The sequence below is a fragment of the Ascaphus truei genome, chromosome 3 (assembly GCF_040206685.1).
Source record: "Ascaphus truei isolate aAscTru1 chromosome 3, aAscTru1.hap1, whole genome shotgun sequence".
NCBI lineage: Eukaryota > Metazoa > Chordata > Amphibia > Anura > Ascaphidae > Ascaphus > Ascaphus truei.
In genome coordinates, this window is record NC_134485.1 from 10,629,523 (window position 1) to 10,649,706 (window position 20,184).

The window sequence follows — 20,184 nt, forward strand, 5'->3', positions numbered from 1 at the left end:
CATTGGATGTATTTTAAGGATTGTTGTGTATCCTCTATGCCTTGGAGTATAACAACCTCCCCATATATAGGCACATTTATGATCACTCTATATATAGTAACTTAAGATATATAAATATACTAGCTGAGAGACCCGGCGTTGCCCGGGATGTAAATGCGTAATAGGTAGTATTATTTATAAATCGTGGCACAATAGGTGACTGTTTGTGGTAAAGGTTGGATAATAATATTGAAAAGAAAGATGGAAGAAAATGTAATACGATGTTGTATAAAAAATGGTTTATTGTAACCACACCACAGTACAATGTATATTTTGGTGGCATAAGTGATGTAAAAATCTGAGTCGTGTGTCCTGCTAGGGTGTGAGGCGGCAGGTGGCGCGTGGGTTGTGAGTGCTGTGTGCGAGTGGGGGTCCTGCTAGGGTGTGAGGCGGCGGGTGGTGCGTGGGTTGTGAGTGCTGTCTGTGAGTGGGGGTCCTGCAAGGGTGTGAGGCGGCGGCTGGCGCGTGGGAAGGGGTGGGGGGAGGCGGTGGGAAGGGGTGGGGGGAGGCGGTGGGAAGGGGGGCTGGGAGGCGGTGGGAAGGGGGGGGAGGCGGTGGGAAGGGGGGGAAGGGGGAGGCGGTGGGAAGGGGGGGGCGGTGGGAAGGGGGGGGAGGCGGTGGGAAGGTGGAGGGAAGGGGGGGGAAAGTGGAGGGAAGGGGGGGGGAGGCGGTGGGAAGGGGGGAAGGCGGTGGGAAGGGGGGGGTGGAGGGGAGGTGAAGGGGGGGGTGTAGGGGAGGTGGAGGGGGGGGTGGAGGGGAGGTGAAGGGGGGGTGGAGGGGAGGTGAAGGGGGGGGGGAGTGGAAGGGAGGTGAAGGGGGGGGTGGAAGGGAGGTGGAGGGGGGGGAGTGGAAGGGAGGTGAAGGGGGGGGGGGAGGTGAAGGGGGGGGGGTGGAAGGGAGGTGGAGGGGAGGTGAAGGGGGGGTGGAGGGGGGGAGGTAATGGGGAGGTGAAGGGGGGTGGAAGGGAGAAGTGGAGTGAGGGGAGGTGAAAGGGGGTGAGGGGAGGTGAAGGCCGCTCACTCACCAGTCCGGCAGGTCCCACGTGGATCTGAGGCGGGAGGCAGCGTGTTGTGGCCGCTATCCCGCTGTGTCCCGGGCGCTCGCTCGCTCCCCCGCTGACTGTAGCGGCACCGGGGGGGGGGAGGGATCGGGGAGACACTGACACTGGAGGGGAGGGGGGGGGCTGGAGGGGAGGTGAAGGGGGGTGGAGGGGAGGTGAAGGCCGCTCACTCACCCATCCGGCAGGTCCCACGTGGATCTGAGGCGGGAGGCAGCGTGTTGTGGCCGCTCCCCCGCTGTGTCCCGGGCGCCGCCATCTTGGGCACTCGGCGCCGCAAGGCAGCCTGCCTGGCCACTGGCTGTTCCCCCGCCGGGGAGGGGTGAGTTGTAGCGTCGGGGAGGGGGGGGCATGTATATGTGTGTGGGGGGGAGAGGTGGGAGATATAGAGGGGGGGTCTCGCACGGCCGCTGACACTGGGTGGGGGGGGGGGGGCGCTGAAGGGGTAATAATAGTGTGTGTGTCCCGCTGACTGTAGCGGCGCCGGGGGAGGGGGGGGTCGGGGTGAAAGCGCGGGAGACACGGGGAGAGGAGGAGGTGCGCGCGGGTGCTGCTAACACTGAGCCCCGCTAATGTATGTAACAGTGTGTGTGTGTGTGTGTGTCTGTCACTGTGTGTGTGTGTCCCTGTGTGTGTGTGTGTGTGTGTCCCTGTGTGTGTGTGTCCCTGTGTTCCCTGTGTGTGTGTGTGTCCCTGTGTTCCCTGTGTGTGTGTGTGTCCCTGTGTGTCCTTTGGCCCGTCACTCCGCCTCAGGCCAATGAGAGGTGTGCGGGGGCGGGCGGGCCAAGGGACCAATGAGATTTCCCCTAGGGACACCGGACATCCAGGCAGGCAAACATACAGTGCTTTCACTAATATAGTATAAGATAAACCAATAACATATATAGGACAAGAATGTGTTAAATAAATGCAATGGATGGGATACAGACAGTTTCGACTCTATAAACTGCACTCAACTGTTCTATACTGTACAACATGTGATCATAAAATATTTTAAAAGAATGTCACGCAAAAACAATGCATTATTATTATTTATTATTAATTATTATTTATAAAATGCCAGTCTGAGCAATTAAGCTTTTAAGGTTTGACTTATACACACTAATGTATGTATGTATTATAATATAGGAGTCAACATTTTGTAGTTGCTTAACACATAAAGACAATCCACATTCTAGAAGGCTTCAATTTGTGGCAAGAGGCCATAGCTCTAGATGTACTTATTAGTGATATCAGTAACATAGCCTCCGGTTGCTATGACAACCCATATGCTATTTAGGGAGCTGTCCTGCAGAGGCTCCTTCTACCCCAGATGAAGCTGCTAGTCGGCGAAACGAGCTTCGGGTAATTAGTGATGTGACGCGTCACCACTGCTGCATCGTCACCTCGAGGTCTGAGAGGCTGGGCATTCAACCTTAGCTCTTAGATGCCTAAGCAAGATACTAAGCGTTCTTGTACTAGGATTAACTGAAAAGAAACCAGATTATACCGTCTACATTATCTTTTCAACTCTGCTTCCCTGCTCCCCAAAAATCCAAAACTCTCTTCCCCACTATTATGCCAGTCATTACTGCAATAGAGTTTTGGATAGATAAATGACTACTAAGGAGTAAATAAAGGAATGCAAGATTTTTATGCATATAACAGGCACTGATACATTAAATTATAATGTTTCCAGTTTGATTTTTAATCCACCTATGTGTTCTGATTTATTGTACGTGATAAAGTAGCTAGAATTATACATTTAGTCTCTCAGCCCCTGTAGCATTCTTAACACCCACTAATGTTCACTGCAGATGACTTTTCACATCATGGGCCTCATGCAGTAAGCGACGATTATGTGAAATCGGCAAGCTTATCGATTAGTCATGTTATTGGCGTTTTTCCCTCTCCGTATGCAGTAAGTGCCGAATACATTCAAAATCAACCAGAAAACAAATCCGCCCACTCTCACGATGATGAGCCGATCACACACAGGTGTATCGGCGTGCGTGGCGGGGTGCTGTTAGGTTGCACAATCACAAATCTTGCTGAATCAGGCGAAACAAGCATGTTTTTGATTGCGCGCCATATTTAAAGGCAACGTGTACTGCTAATCATTCTCTGTGTTGTTGGGAGTGAGAGAGAGAGAGAGACGCACAGAGCTGGACGATTGAAGATTTGCATATTGACTGAGAGACTTGTTGTGTATTGGGTGAGCTTTGTCCTTTGTTGTTTTGTTTACATCTTTGTCTTGTTTTATATGTGGAAGTGGGTCGTGTGATTGCCTGTACATTTATTGTCTGTTTTTTGTGAGTGCTGGAAGTATGCCCGCAAAGCGTGGGAAGAGTGATGCTGGTGGGAGTGGGAGTGCTACTCGTGGGAGTACGCGTCGGAGTGAACGTACTGTTCAGGGGAGTGATGTTGCTGGTGCACCGAGTGGTGTTGCTGGGAGTGGGAGTGCTGTTGCTGGGAGTGGGAGTGCTGTTGCTGGGAGTGGGAGTGCTGTTGCTGGGAGTGGGAGTGCTGTTGCTGGGAGTGGGAGTGCTGTTGCTGGGAGTGGGAGTGCTGTTGCTGGGAGTGGGAGTGCTGTTGCTGGGAGTGGGAGTGCTGTTGCTGGGAGTGGGAGTGCTGGTGCTAGGAGTGTGAGTGCTGGTGCTAGGAGTGTGAGTGCTGGTGCTAGGAGTGTGAGTGCTGGTGCTAGGAGTGGGAGTGCTGGTGCTGGGAGTGCTGCTGGTGGCGCAGTTGCTGATGGGGTGGATGGTGGTGGCGTGCTTGCTGGTGGCCAGCTTTTGGAGGCTCTTCCATTGGAAGAAGGAGAGTCCAGTCAGCACCAGCCAAGCTCTGACCCTAAACCTGCTCGGAAAAAACGTGTGGAGAAGCCACGTAATCCTCGCTTCAATGACCAGGAAAATAGGGCTCTTGTCACTGGCATTCTGGAGCACTATGACAGTATATATGGACATTTAGGGCCTCATGCAGAGAGCAGCGAATTTTAAAAATGGCGAATTTCATAAAAAGGAGCTTTTTTGGAGAGTTTTAATCTCCATATGCAGAAAAGTGCGAATTCTGCTATGTTTAACATGGATGCGTCTGGCGAGTTTAAATTGGCGAGATGCGCGCTTCGGAAACATGTAAAAACAAATTCGCGCCTTTTTTTTTCCCTTTGCAATGGCCGCGAGCGCCAGTTTTTTTTGGCGAGGCAAAACGGAGACAATCGCGCCATTTTATTGGCGCGAACAGCCGCTAGATGCCGTTCGCGCCTCTCTGCATACGGATATATTTTAAACTGGCGAGATTGCGGTTCTCGCCAGCCGCGAGGCGAGTTTTACAAATAGAAATGAAAAATTGGCGCGATTTTCGGAAATCTCCATTTTCTGCTGTTTTCTGCGCGATTATCTCCAAAAAATGGCGAATTTCGAAAATTCGCTGCTCTCTGCATAGGCCCCTTAGTAGGTAAGTGTAACTTTACATTTATTATTCAAATACATGTGATCCTAGGTCATCTGAGTTTTGTTCATATGCAAATATGGGTACACAAAATCTTTCTATGTTCATTAGTGTGGAAACACAGCTTTTTATCATGCCTTACAAGGACAAATAAACACAGGCGGTCAATTTGCCAGAACTGCATACAATATGAATGCAACCTTGCTTACATGTATAGGTTTAGTAGTGAATGCTCATGTGCTGCACATATTACACATAAAACAGCATGTTTGCTATCTCTTGGAACAGCTAGCAGTGTAGGAAACTGGTGCTTATATTATTATTCATTTACCTCATATCTTTTATATGTTTTTCAAGGGCGGACAAGTGCAGCAAGCAAAAAAGAAATGTGGGACACAATAGTCATTGGTGTCAATGCCTGTGGGAATAGTGTCAGGGACAAGTATCATTGTCGGAAAAGATTTGATGATATTAGGTCCAAATTGAAAAAGAAAATACAAGACCAACGCGTGCATGCTACTGGCACTGGAGGTGGGCCCACACCACAACGTCTCATATTGACTCCATTGGAGGAGCTGCTTCGGCCAAAATTACTTACCGTCGTCGTGGAAGGCTTGGCTGGTGACCGTGACATTGGAATTTATCCGTCACAATTTCCAGCAGGTGATAAATATTACTGTACTAGGCGTGTCGTTGCTTACAGTTATTTTGCATAGTTACACTGCTTTTTATACTGTCTTCACAATATAAGCATACCTGCATCTATATATGTATATGTCTGATTCTGTATATATATATCTCAAAATAGACATATATGTAGTAGTCCTACTAAAAGCAGTAACTAATATAGCACGTGCCATTGCGTGCTCATTTACATGTGAATTCCCAAAATGCATAGCTGCAGTGGAAGCAATTGATGGTGGGCGAAGATGGGGAACAACAGGGTAGTACACATGTGTAACACATGTTCATGAGAAATTATTAGTAGCTACAGGTACAGAACAGAAATATGTATCATGTTATTGTGTATTTTATTGATTTTACTCCGACAAACATGACATTACTGCCTATTTTAAGCATGCATCAAAGAAATTGCATGTAACGGCCTACAAACATCACTGGCACTAACACATCTATAGTTGCTTATGAAAAGGTCCATTTTTGCTTTATGTCATATACAGACAGCATAATGAGGCACACGTAGCATATGTTATGTCATTGTTTTCATAACTTAAACACTGCAGATGACTACTTAGCTCATCTACCATTGTGTTAAAGCAGCTGCAATTAATATCTCATCACAGCATACACTTCAACAGAGGGGGTGGGGTTCAGCACACACACTAATTACAGCCTCATTTCACGGTCAACTTAGTTCACACCATTTGCACCTGTTTCAAGTCATTGAAAGGTGTGGCTGATTAGGCTTTTTGGGGAAGGGAATACCTTTCTTACAACCTGAATAGCACAACTGAAGTTAATCACACTCATTTGAAAGCTTAACTCTAGCTACTAAATGCCCCAACAACTCATTACTTATCAAAGCGTACGTCACACATTAGTTCACTCATATCTATAGTTGAACTACTATGAAAGACACATTATCACACACTGCATGTGTTGTCTTGTTGAGTCACAGCCACATTCAGGTGTGCCACATCTTCGATTAATGTACCACACATATCCTCTACCAAAAACAACACTTTTTGCAATATGACCACCTTCATGATAACCATTGTGAATGGTCATCTCATGATAGTTATGTACATTATGATACTGATATCACTACACAACATATGATTTTTATGTACTCATTTAATCTATTTATCCTCACGCATTACTGCAGAAACATAGTATGTTGTATGTTAGGGAACTCAAAAATTCTAAGTACACAGGCATGTACAGTGTTATTACAACTATTTATGTTCACTTTCACACACATTTTCGGTTAAGGAACTGATGTTGTTAGTTAATCATAAATACAGAACATACAATAAGTGTTTGTTCAATATTTACACATGTAAATGTAAAACTTATGTTATTGTTATATATAGTTGCCCCTGGAGGACATGTGTCACCTGAGATGGAACAAGTGTCTTCACCTGGGTCAGCCAGCTCAACACTACTAGAAGGTGAGTGTATCATTTGCTGGCCATATAATATGTGCTCTTCTATATGTTATGTTGTCATGTGCATTATTTGTTTTGCACATCTTCTTTAAATAGGATTACTTAGTGTCAGTGAAAATTAAGTGTAAGGCAACATGTATTGTGTTAGTGATGTTAATTATCATGTAGGACTTCTGAGTTTAGAGCAACTTTTCATTCATTCATATTTCATACTGAGTCCAAACATTATTCGTAAGTCAAGGTAGTTTTTAATGAGGTTATAAAACGTATGCTAACATGTTAGGTGTTACTTAGGACACAGTACAATTACATAGTAACACAGCATACATTAACATGCCATTTAATAATGTGTACATTTCTTTTTAGAACATCATGGTGATGAGGATGATGAGTATGATGAGGATGACGCCACAGAAGAGACTGAAATACAATCATGTGACCATGAAGAGGTGCCAATAGAAACTGTTGTACCGCCAAATCGTCCATCAACTTCCACATACGATGCAATTGTAGCTTCAGAGGGAAAAATAGTGGACGCAGAAAATCGTCGCCATTCAGACATGATGACAGTGCTGGAAAGGATGATTGGACTGCAGGAAGAAACAGTATCACAATTGGCACATCTCCACAGAGTCTTCATTGAAGTGCCTAAACAGTTGCAAAAAATCAACACCTCATTCGAAGCATTAGTTGTTCAGCAAACACAAGCTAATTACTGGAGAATGACTAATGTACCACAATTCAACACCTCCCAGCCAGGATCTGTTCATGCAGGTCAGTTTTCACCACATTCATCTGATATTCATTCACCAGGCCCAAATGTTACCGGTCAAGTAGCAGACATTGCTGTGCAGGTTCCTGATGACATCCTACCGCTGCCATCTGTACAAATTCAGCAGCAGACACCTACAAAGGAGGCGACAAAAACAAAACAAGACACACATGAAACAGACCAACCATCACTTGTGCAGTGTCTACCAACTTGCTCACATGTGTCACTGGGCACAAGCCCTGTCCGTGAACAGTCACTACCCAAAAGCCCTGTAGGTGAGTCGCTGCCCAAAAGCCCTGTAGGTGAATCGCTGCCCAAAAGCCCTGTAGGTGAGTCGCTGCCCAAAAGCCCTGTAGGTGAATCGCTGCCCAAAAGCCCTGTAGGTGAATCGCTGCCCAAAAGCCCTGTAGGTGAATCACTGCCCAAAAGCCCTGTAGGTGAGTCACTGGCCACAAGCCCTGTAGGTGAGTCACTGGCCACAAGCCCCGTAGGTGAACAGTCACTGGCCACAAGCCCTGCCCGTGAAGTGCCAGAGGCCACTCAAAGTGGCTCTGTTGTGCCTAAAGTTGGTGGCAAAAGAAAAAGGAAAATTCAAGAGACAACAAGCAGGCCTGTTACTCGCTCGCAAAAGGAACAAAAAAAATAAATGTTATAATTCAGAAAATATGTCTTTGGCCTTGTTTTGTTGACTTCAGATTATCTAATTACTATTGTATGTATGCTGAAGACTGTGTTGTTTCCAAACTTTCAACTATGTTCTTGTACACGTGAAGTTTTGGAAATGTTAACACTCATAATTAATTGTGTTATAAATATTTATGTTGTAATCGTCTGTTCAGTAATGGTCCACCAGGAGCCAGTTGCTAAGAGAAGCTGCCATTGACTTTGCAGCAAAACATTGCATTTGGGTGTGTTAATTGATGTAAGAATTGCATATGCATATTAGTCACATGCAATTATTAAAACACCTAAGTAAGTGCAAACATCTTTCTTGTACGTGTACAGCAGGATTATGTGTAAATTATTACTTACCTTTGCCTTGCTTGGCCATTGTAATTTTGTCCTTTAATCAGTTGTGTGTTCGTTTCTATAACATCTCAGAATGTATAATAATATATATACACACACACACACACACACACACACACACTGAGTGAGTGTGAGTGTGAGTGTGAGTGTGTGTATATATATATGTATATATGTGTATATATATATGTATATATGTGTATATATATATGTATATATGTGTATATATATATGTATATATGTGTATATATATATGTATATATGTGTATATATATATATATATGTATATATATATGTATATATATATATATATATATATATATATATATATATATATATATATATATATATATATATATATATATAGTACTATATAAACTGGTATACACAAACTAATACACTTCATGCTTCCTTGTGAAAACACTATTTTAATAATACAGGCCTAATGTTTGAGAAATATCCTAAGTATGAGACTCTAACAGTATTGTGCTTAAACAAATGTTTATTACTTAATTCAATCATGTTTCTCACCATTTAAATAGGTTTCATACAAGGTATACTTAATGCCATCAATGTTGTGTGTACTCCTGCAATATAAAAAAAAAAAAAATATTATATATAAATATATATATATTTTTATAAGAGATATATTTTTATATATATATATATATATATATATATATATATATATATATATATATACACACGTATTTAAACTCATGCAGACAGGGAGTTAACCAGACTTTCACATACACACAGAAATGTAAGCGGGGAAAAAACATTTCTTTTTGCAGGTGTGTTTTTACTGATATGCCTGGCTAAGAAATATTTTCACACACTGGTCTTTGTTAGTTTTCAAAAAAACACTATGTGAACGCATTCACAGTCTAGGGATGTTTTTCACAAACGAGATAAAAGAAGGAGAAATGTTTCTCCCACAGTCCCATATCACGAACCACAACTGTTAACCCAATTAGACAAACAAATCCAATTGGCGTTTGAAATAAGGAGTCAAAGTAGTTACTTTTGTTGACCTTGACAAGGAAAAACAGGAGTTTGTTAGCCATTCAGCACATTCATTTTGATGAGCAAATAACACAGACCTGCACACAGCTTTTGTGCTACTCAGACATGGCTGATGAATTCGTTAACAATATTAATCCCCTTTTAGGGTATAAGTACATGATCTGTGAAGCCATCTTGAACAGTCGCGGACAGAAAGCAAGCACACGCCAAATCGATGATTTCATTCGAGCAAAATATCCTTATTACCAAGACCGTAAGCATGCACGGAATTTTAATTCCTCAATAAGATTCACTTTATCAAGTAATGACTTTTTTGAACGTGACCAGGATAAGCTACAACACACCTATGGTTTCTGGAAGATTGCCCCGGAAAAACAATTTATCCTGAAAGACGGCACTTATATTGTCGTGAAAGGCATATTTATTCCTAATGGCAATAGCAATGTATCCGCTACTACTGATCCGTTTGAATCGATACGTGCTGCAATATCTGCAGCCTCCATTCCTGAAACCCACATTGTACAAGAACAAAAGTACTATGATTATGTACCAAGCCTTTCAGCTGAAATTGCATTGGAATGGGAACCGGAAGAAATGAACCTACCTCCCGACCAATTATTTGAAGAAAGCAGTGGCGATTCCTATGAGCGCATCCTGGAGGAGATATGTGCCATACTGGATTCAGCGGTTGGGTTAAGCGTGGATGAAAATGGCTTGCATTTCTGGAGCGACCAGTTGCAGCCAGGCGAAGAGTTAATTCTAGAAGAATGGTAAATATAACAATCGTTATGCGTTGACTCTGCGTTTAAATTTTTTTTTTTTTGTAACCACCATTTTCACTTTCAATGCGTGGATACAGCGTAACATTGCAGACTGCATAACATGTAGCGATCACAAACAAATTGTTTCCTAATACAATATAGTAGGACCTGAAAGAGTAGTACACATTGCTGACGGAATAAATATACGTACTTTCCTATCCCTTTAAACATATTAGCAACATTTTACCATTACTCTAACACATACCTGTTTTGTTATCATGCAACATCTACAACATTGAAAACCGGGTCCACCACGTATGACGTGGGACCCTTGTCATGGGCCAAGGCGTCCTTAAAAAGGATTAGTGATGTAAGTCCCGCCCCCAAGCGACGTGCGCGCCTCAAAGCCTATTGGCTGTCATGTTTTGTTATAGTAACGGTAACTGCAGTGTGTGATGCGTGCGGCTCAGTGTTTGTAGGCGTACCCTGGGCGTTAGCCGAATGTTAATTGAGTGGGAGGAGTGTTAGCGTGCGTTTCACGCTGGCTTAACATGACGTCACACGTATTGCATTTGCGCATTGTGTTATCGGCCGTGCTTTCTGTTCAAACACGTCTGTTTAAAAAGAATACAGATGTACTCGTTTAGAACGAATGTAGTTTCGTCTTCATTGTATTTGAAATAAAGATGTTATGTTTACTGGTATTTTCAACATGTATTGAACGCACAACGTACGCTTTGTTTTGCGCATGCGCTAACAGTTAGTGGAGCCAAGCGTGAAGTGCGTGCGCACACAAAGATGTGCGCGCACATCTTTCAGTATACAGGCAACGTTCACTTCTTATACATAGTTATGCCTGCTACAAATTTAAAGAAACATTACATACTGATGAACAGTTTTACTTCTAACATATAAGTGACTGACGTGTGTATCTACACAATCATATAGAGCTGCGTAACGCGTTGTCACGGATGCATATCTAGTAAGGTGCCATCTTTGACCATCATGTGTTTGCTGTATTTCAGAGATGTCGGGGAAGATACAATCGGATCAATGTATGATTTCAGAAGAGTCTACCTTTATATGAGATGATTGTGAGGAGGAGCCACCGACTACTATACTACATATGGAACTAATTTTATATTGCTTGCAGCGCTTATTAACAAACAATTAAAAATGTGATACCCTTATGCCTATATTGCATAAGCACTTAATTAACATAATGATGTTGCAAAAGAGTGCCTCATGAATTTTTATTGAGTGTTCTTTAATGACTACTAACATTTTATGACATGGTGTGTTTTATATATAACAACCATTCCCACTCTGCTAACACATTTGTGTATTATAATATGTAATGGAACGTATGACTGTCGAAACTATGTAACAATAATAATAATAATATGAGCATGTTCATGTATAGGGCTGCTAGTTGTACAGACACATGTTTCAGCCTGAGGTCCCTGGCCCGTGGAACGTACAAATGTTTTTTTGCCGCATGAGGCACAGGGAGATAAAGTGACTTGGCCAAGGTCACAAGGAGCCCACACCGGGAATTGAACCAGACTCCCCTGCTTCAAACTATCAGTGCCAGTGTGTGTCTTTACTCAGTGAGCCACTCCTTCTCCCAATGTAAAGGACACTTACAACCAAGTAGCCATTTATTTTTAAAATCTCTTGTTACATGGGTATGTAGATAAAATGGTTTGGGACTGTAGCAAATAATGTTACTGGCCAGATGTTATGGTCCCCTCCAATGCATGATGTTCTGAATATGACATCACCATCATGTTATGAAGTACGTTTCTGTGTATATTTCATTAACCTAACTAACTATAGTTTACTGTGTTTATTAATCGTTTAGAAATACATAGTATAGTCAATATGATGATATAAGCTACCATAATAAAGCTGGTGTTATCATTTGTCGGTGTTATACATGGATCCTACACCAATTGATAGAGACACAAACAGTTGTCTTAAAAAGTGTGTCTATGCTAGTGATGAATGTGCTCCCGTAAGTAAACAAATAAGTACAGTTATCCCCTTTTCTCCAACCACCTCTATATTACATTAATGGAAATTATAAGGAAACATACATAAAATGTGATGAAATGTGAGTAATCATTTTGTAATACAATGCACATGAAAGCTCAAGAGTAGCTAAATGCATATACATGATACAGAAAGTACATATATGTAACATTTGTGTTTAAACCAATATGTTGGGTTTTTAGTTCCAATAATTATAGGAAGATTGAGGTAGCCACATCTTATGAGAGATGTCAGCAAATATACATACCATGATCAGTCATACTGGAGATATACCTATAATGCAAAGGAACAATATATAAATTGCAAACATTGACATGCCATCTTCAGTACCGTAAACAACACAGCAAAGTGTGTATTTGGTGTTAAATGTACAACACCATGTATATTTCATGACATTCAAAATGTAAATCAGCCTGGTGTACACATCATATGGATGTACATGTTACACTGCACCAATAACATTGTATGTAAGCATACTAGAAGCATGAATGATTATGGGCATAATATGTGTTTTGTCTTAGCATAAGGAATAACACAATGCTAAAATATTATTGCTTTGTTACCCAAGTTGTATTCACATACACACAACTAAAGTACAATTGAAGAGGGATTATATAACCTGTGCAACAATAACATACCGGTGCCACATCCCTTTGTGCACACAGCAGAGAAAAGAAAGGTGTGCAACCCATATTCATCTGTGTCCTAACAGAAGGTTATATAAAGAAACATTATTGTTAATATAACATAATTAAACTATAAAAGTAGTACTAGGAACATATGAGTTTGTACTTACAAGAAAAAAATGAATTGATGAGATTCTGTCGTGTCTGGCCACCACTGGCTGTTTGTTCATTTTCAGCAGCTACATGGGTGGGATGCTCGTCTACCAAAGCCTCAGCTAGGTCTGACTGTACATTGTGCCTGAGTGCAACATTGTGCAAAATGCAACAGGCAAGGATAATATCAGACACTTTTTGAGGCTTGTATAGAAGAGCCCCACCAGTTCTGTCCAGACACCTAAACCTGGTCTTGAGTAGGCCAAATGTCCTCTCTATAACAGATCTTGTAGATATATGGGCTGCATTGTACCTGTCCTCTGCTTCAGTTTGAGGGTTTAGCACCGGAGTCAAGAGCCACGGCCTAATTCCGTATCCTGAGTCACCTATAATGAATGGAGCACACATAAGCTGACATTAGTGATCAAATTGTACAATGCCAACATTCCTAAATCAACATGTGTTTTGTGTTAGAACATGTAAATATGTACTCACCCAGCAGCCAACCAGGTTCAAAATGTCCCTCTTCGAACGCATGGAAGACTGAAGAGTTCCTCAGGATAGAGGAATCGTGACTGGAACCAGGGAACTTGGGTACCACATGCATTATCCTCATCGTGGCATCACATACCACCTGTACATTGAGTGAATGGTAGTGCTTCCGATTGCGGTACACATGCTCACTCTGACTAGGTGCAATCAAAGCAACATGTGTGCAATCGATTGCACCCAGCACAGATGGTATCCCTGCTATATTATAAAAGCCAGTCCTGACTTCCAGCCACTCTGTCGCCTCTGTAGGAAAATGAATATAATTCCTAGCGCGTCTATTGAGTGCATAGAGAAACTGGGTCAAGGCCCGCGAGAATGTAGATTGCGAGACCCCGCCCACTATGCCCACAGTTGTCTGGTATGACGCGGAAGCAAGATAATGTAATGAGCACAGCATTTTAACAAGCCCAGGGACTGCACGACCTCTGGCTGTGAAAAAATCTAAATCCCCCCTTATCTCCTCATAAAGAGCTAAGATTGCTGCTGAACTCAAACGATAGCGACTTACAATCTCCTCCTCACTCATCCCATCTAACAGGGTTCTCTCCCTGTACAGACGCGGACGAGGCACAAGTTGTCTCCTCTGTCTTCTCCTCTGATCTCCTGTCCCTCTACCTGTCCCTCGGCCTGTCCCTCTCCCTGTCCCTGTCGTATCCGCGTCACTGTCACTGTCCCTCGGTGTGTCCCTACCTTGCCCTATATGATTCTCTTGATCATCAAGCATGTCATAGAAAAGAATGTTCCTGCGTCTCCTAAACATTCGCAACATTTTGAAATGAGTAGCTGTGAATGAGCAGGTAATGTGCGTCCTTTAAATAGGTATGTGATGATGTCAGGTGACATAGTAAAATGCAAGGTGTTACATTAACATAATAAAGTACTTCTGTGGCAAGCTGTGTGCACTTGTTGTTCTAAGTATTTGTTGTGTGTATTCTGCAGGGAATGATGATATTTGGCAATGATGTGACGTGAAGCTTTGTACAAAGATTGCTTGCAAATAAATAGTTGCATGTGCAATGCATGTAACACTTGTGAACGCAAGAGTCAGTCATGTAATGAGACAAAAAGGCTGAGATTGACGTGGGAAAAGTTTTGTGTAACATGTGTAATTATCCATGTTATTGTGACATGTTGGCAACAATGAATAGTCGTGTGCATATGCATGCATTTGTGTAAGGAGGATAGTTGGTATAGAATGAGTTTACAAGGTGTCCCAATGATGAATTACTGTACATGTGTGTATAAGTTAGGTTGAAGTGCTTGTAATGCAACGGTTACAATGTAAACATGCAATGTGATTGAGCGTCCAATAAGTGACGTCATGAAAATAGGGAGGACCCAAAAGTATATGTAAACATGAGAATACAGATGTACATGAACGTTTAAAGATGCGTGTCACATTACAAGCATTGTGTAATGTAAAGGAAGATGAATATACTGTGTATGTGTGACATGTGTGACATGTGTGACATCATGTAAATAATTGTCGCTGAGTTGAGTAAAATGTGTGATATGATGTGAGGTTCTCCTTTAAGAGTGTAGTATAGTATTTTCCCTTGCCACATCATCACATGATGAGTAATGTGACCCGCAAATGCTGAAAACATGTAAAAGTCGAATGTTATGCAAATAAGACACGTCAGCTGTGACACAATGCAGGGAATGCCCCCACACTGTAATGCAAATCCCCCTTGTATTGTGAGCAATGAAACGTAAACAGTACTATACTGTTATACGTCCCCGCTCCATTGACTTCCACTGATGTACAGAAGATTTTTTTTTTCTAAGTGCCGTTCCGGCAGCCTTAGCGATCGTTCTCCCGTCCAAAATGCCAACTTTAGTTGGCGGGAGAAATCGGCCATAACATCTCAATTTCGTAGTGCCGATCAGCCCCGATAAGCTGTTTTTTTTTGTTGAATCCAGCCGATTTAAAAAAGTGGCGATCAGTGTCGAAAACAGGCTTATCGGCAGGCGACTGGCCATAACCAAATTATCGGCTCCGAAACCTGGCGATATGAAGCACTTATCGGCGCTTACTGAATCTCAAACCCAATTTTGGCTATAACATGGCCATATTTCCCTTATCAACGCTTACTGCATGAGGCCCCAAGTTCTTTTATAATTAGCTTTTCTATATTGGTGATTACTTATTAAAAGTTAAGTTTTAAAGCAACGTTTTCTCTTGGAGCTCTTTAAAGTTATTGTTTTATATTTTAATACTATAAAAAGTTGAGTTTTAAATGTGTTTTTTTTCTGATTTGGGAATTGAACAATTTTGAAGCTACACCTGTGCAATAGACATACTGTACATATTTTCTTTGCTACATAAGGAGTGTATGACACTAAGGGATATTTCTTTGTTCTCTTACGTGTATTTTTGGGTGTGAGTCCCAGCTGTTCCCAGGCAATCCTTCTGGGAACTGAAGCCCTGCCTCCTAGCAAGCTTCTGAACCTACTTCCTTGCAGGCTGGGGGAACTGACAGGAAGTCTGCTGCCTGCCTTTTAAACCCCTTTCCAATAAGGAGTTAATTGGTATGCCCTAGCAGAACTGAAGGCCGGTAAGAGTGAGGGAGTTAACCTCTTCACTCCTTCACAATTCATCATAAACTGGGTATCATGTGTGCAAAGGTCTTTATGTAACTTCATACATATTGCGCATAGTTCATTGTTTAATTTAACTTGAATTTTTATGGATTGCATCATGTTGAGTACCTGCCGAAGAGCCCATAGAGGTCAGAAACGTTGTACTTTCTGCATGCTCTTTGGAATTAAAATGCTGTAAACTTTTTGAAACAACTCACGTTGCTGAGATTATTTCCTTGCAATGATAAACTAACCGTGAGTCTAAAAGATTGAGTGTTACCTTCTACTTTTTTCTAATCATACAGAACCCCTGTAAGCTCATATTGAACCCCCAAAATAACCACAACATATATATACAGTATATGCATACAAGTGTGTTTGTGTCAATGGATGTAGCACTGGGCTCTGTCTGTGTTTTATGTTTTGGCTCTGATTTTAAATACTTTTTTCTAATACCTGATTTATAGAAGTTAAATTAAAACACGCGTGAATATTTTTTTTATTTGGAATTAGCATTGGAATCCTGGGGGTAGATCCTCAGAAGGACGATCATTTTTAAATGTTGCGCTGTCTTCATTTAACGTATCTATATCCATAACGCGTATTCCCAAAGGTGCTTAGTGCAACGATGCCCCGTTTTTTTGATGGAAAATGCCAGATCGATACATTTTAACATACGTTTAAATTACTCATGTGCAAATCATATGGTAATGAGCAGTTTAGCTAACAACGGAGATCCTCAGACCTCTGTTCATGTTAGCGCCTGTGAATAACACTATGATACTTAGCACCATCCAAAATCTGGCATTGCCTACAACCACGCCCTGATTATCAGTGAGTTTTTACTGTGAATAGCCTAAAAGCAATGTAATGAGTATATGACTTAACCCTTTAAATTACAATTGTGTCATACAAAGGTAACGGGTTTCCCCCCCCCCCCAATCGCAGATACAGTGTGGGGGTGCAGGGAACATATAGTGTTACTCGGTGTTGTTGCTATACCTGTTGGCTCACAGGAGGGCTGAGCTTCCGCCACGGGGAACCTGGGGCAATTACACTAGGGGTACTTACTTACAACGATGCAGCGCCTTCACCTGCGATGGCTCCCACCAAAGGGGGAGTGGTTCCTCGCAGGACAATACACAATAACCACATAGACAGCATGTATATTAACTAGTGACTTTACTAACATGCATAACAACTCATCACATTCATAATGACCCATGTCCCTCTCACGAGGAGACACTAACCGCGACGTCTTGCAGAACGCTTCCCCAACACCAGGTGATCCCACCCAGTGTCCAAAGAACCCCACCCAATGTCCCGCACTCTTGCAGAGAGAGTCAATGGGTGACTGCGCAGTCACAATTTACGCTAAGGGCCCGGTGGTGCACTTATGACTTGTAGGTACCTGTCGAGCACTCCGGTGCTCGGGTCAGCAATACTTCACAAAGGATCAGTCGGGCGATGACTCCTTCTGATCCTCCAACCGAACTCCAGGCACGCGGACCGCCAGGGTGGTCCCACTCTGGAATAGTCTCTGTGGACCCCAACATGGGTCCGAACCGCTTCACAGGAACAGCAGCAGCCGCTGTGTCCCTATCTAATCTAAGTGGCACGCGCTATACTATAGGCCGTCCCTATAGCACAGCAACCTGTCGTGGCTTTGGGGAAACTCCTAGGGGCCTACAGGGGTTAATGACCTGTCCCACTCCCCTAACTCTCCAAGTCCCCTCTGCCTCACTAATTCCTAACGAGTCCCAGCGCCTACAGCAGCAAGCTGTAGCTCACTGGATGCTGGCAGCCAACGTGCTCCGCAACAAGGTGCCTGCCTGTCAGACCTCACAGCACTGACAGCCGTGACTCTGACAAGGCAGCACTCTAACACTAAGGGCAGCGTCCCTATCTTGGGCCTCCCTCAGCACTTACCCACTAACCTAGTGGGGGGTTGGGGCCTATCTGGGGTGTGGGTACCTATAGGGCCGCAGGAGCTGCACTCGCTCAACCGCAACCTTCCTTCCCTCACAGCTCCCCTGCTCCAACTGACTATCCTGAGTGACAGGGTCCTTTAACCTAGGGCATTCCCTGGCAACACCCACTACATTGGGATAACTAGCTACCTCAGACCCTGGGTGTGCTGGCCTAGTACAAGGAGACTCTGTATTATGGCTAGAAAGGGGGTTTGTACGCAAAGATAACGGAACCCTGGTAATAGAGCATGTGTTATTTGTGTGGCCTGTGTGATGGACTTGCATACCTCTTTCCCTGGGCTGCTCCGGTCTCTGACTGCCTAACGTGGCCTCAGCGCGCGAAATGTATCCACTTGCCTGCTGAGGCTTCCTAAGCCCTATTGGCTCCCTGGTGTCACATGGGGCATACAGAGGCTCATGGGATCTGTAGTCCCTGCTCAGAGCCTTCCCTGGTAGGCTAGGGCTTCGCAGGCTTTTTCCTACCTCTCCTGCGCCTGCGCAAGCTGTCTGGGGCTGCCTCAACCTTTCCCTGACTAACCTCACTCGCGCGCGACTGTTCCCTAACTCTGAGGCCTGTACTGCGCCTGCGTGATCACTGCGCATGCGCGAGCCTATCATCAATGGCGGCGCCCTCTTCGCCAGCCGCCGGGACCTTAGAGACGCGACCGCGGCCTTAGCAATGGCCCGATCGCGTCCCCGGCAACTGGCCGCATGCGGGGGAAGCCGTGCTGCTCCATGCTCCAGCCTCCACCCTTGGAAGCAGCCGTCGGGTCTGTCGGCACCCGTGAACGCGCTGCAACAAGGGAGGGGGGTCTCCAGGAGCCACGGGAGCTCCAGGCTACACTCTCCCCCTGGTGAAACTCCAACGTCCTCGCTTGAATAGCAGATATAAATCATGCACAAACATTATATAATAAAAATGCAGTACATAGAATATACAACACATCACATGAGTTGGGTATGGCTTGGCATCCCACACAACAGCCACAATACTAGCTGAGGCCAGCTGAGCGTCAGCTGCTTGCTGAGACCATTTGTGGGGTGCCCCTAACTGATCATGTGGGGGTACCTCACTGTTGCGTCCGTGAGCTTCCCCTAGGAAAATCTCTTGGAGAGCACACCTGAGGGCAACAGTCACTGGTTCTTCGCTACTTCCTCCCCCTGGTGGACAGAATAGCACCATGTCTCTTAAGCAGGCCTTTACCCGGTCATCCGTGGCCTGGATGCGGTAGACTAGGAGGCCAGGACCTTTCCCGCGGTTCACTACGTGTTGAATGGAGCGTTCCTCTTTGGGCTCCAAGGAGAAAATTTTCACTACACAGTCTTTGTCCCTACGGACTTTCGAGGCTTCCACTGGGAAGTGAAAATTGAACAACGTCTCTGTTCTCAAAGTCTCTGTTTCACCTGACAGGGGGTAAAGGGTAGATACCTTACCACTGTGGTGATTCACGGTGGCCAACAGATCCTCGGGGACGCTGTCAGTTCCCACCTCGGCTGTATCGGAATCTGTCCACAACACTTCTGGGACAGTCCACTCACTGGCTTGAAACTCGGGAGCGTTGGATCTCAGTCCTGGGACCATTTGGGTCGGAGCGCACGGGCTCATACTCCGTTCAGAAGCCGTAACTCTGGCCTTTTTCACGGCCACCTCCATCGGAGCCTGTGGGGAGCAAGGGGGTTCCTTACCACTCTGCTGGCTTGCGATGCGTTTCTCTTCATCTGGAATGATAGGCGGTAGATACTGATCCATTCGCCCCACTGGACAATTATCTTCCAAGGAGGACACCTCCGCCAGGACGCGATGCAGAGGGGAGCCCTTCACCCGGGTGACCAGACTTAAGGAGCCCTCGTGCTCCACGGTCACCTGGAGGCTCACCCCCACCACCCCTGGGGCAGTCAACTCACCCTTGTCGTCGGTAGATACTGGTCCCCATTCTAGGACCGATGGTACCATAGGAATAAGCCGGACAGGCCATTGTAGGGCACACGGGCCCACAGCAGGGTCC

The 20,184-nt window shown here is 44.2% G+C and overlaps 1 protein-coding gene across 1 annotated transcript; it reads left to right on the top strand.

Annotated features, from left to right (window-relative positions):
- The first annotated feature begins 6,583 nt into the window (after nt 1–6,583).
- Nucleotides 6,584–7,755, top strand: LOC142490613 (uncharacterized). Its single transcript, XM_075593029.1, has 3 exons — nt 6,584–6,657; nt 7,021–7,701; nt 7,748–7,755. Exons 1-3 carry the CDS (start codon nt 6,609–6,611, stop codon nt 7,753–7,755), a joined length of 738 nt encoding a protein of 245 aa, XP_075449144.1. The 5' UTR covers nt 6,584–6,608.
- The last annotated feature ends 12,429 nt before the right edge of the window (nt 7,756–20,184 follow it).

What these genes read in the sequence shown, in the direction of transcription:
- LOC142490613 (XM_075593029.1), top strand. Translation starts at nt 6,609, where the DNA reads ATGGAACAAGTGTCTTCACCTGGGTCAGCCAGCTCAACACTACTAGAA. An exon ending in CAGCTCAACACTACTAGAAG is followed by an intron (nt 6,658 to 7,020) that starts GTGAGTGTATCA and finishes ATTTCTTTTTAG; the next exon opens with AACATCATGGTGATGAGGAT.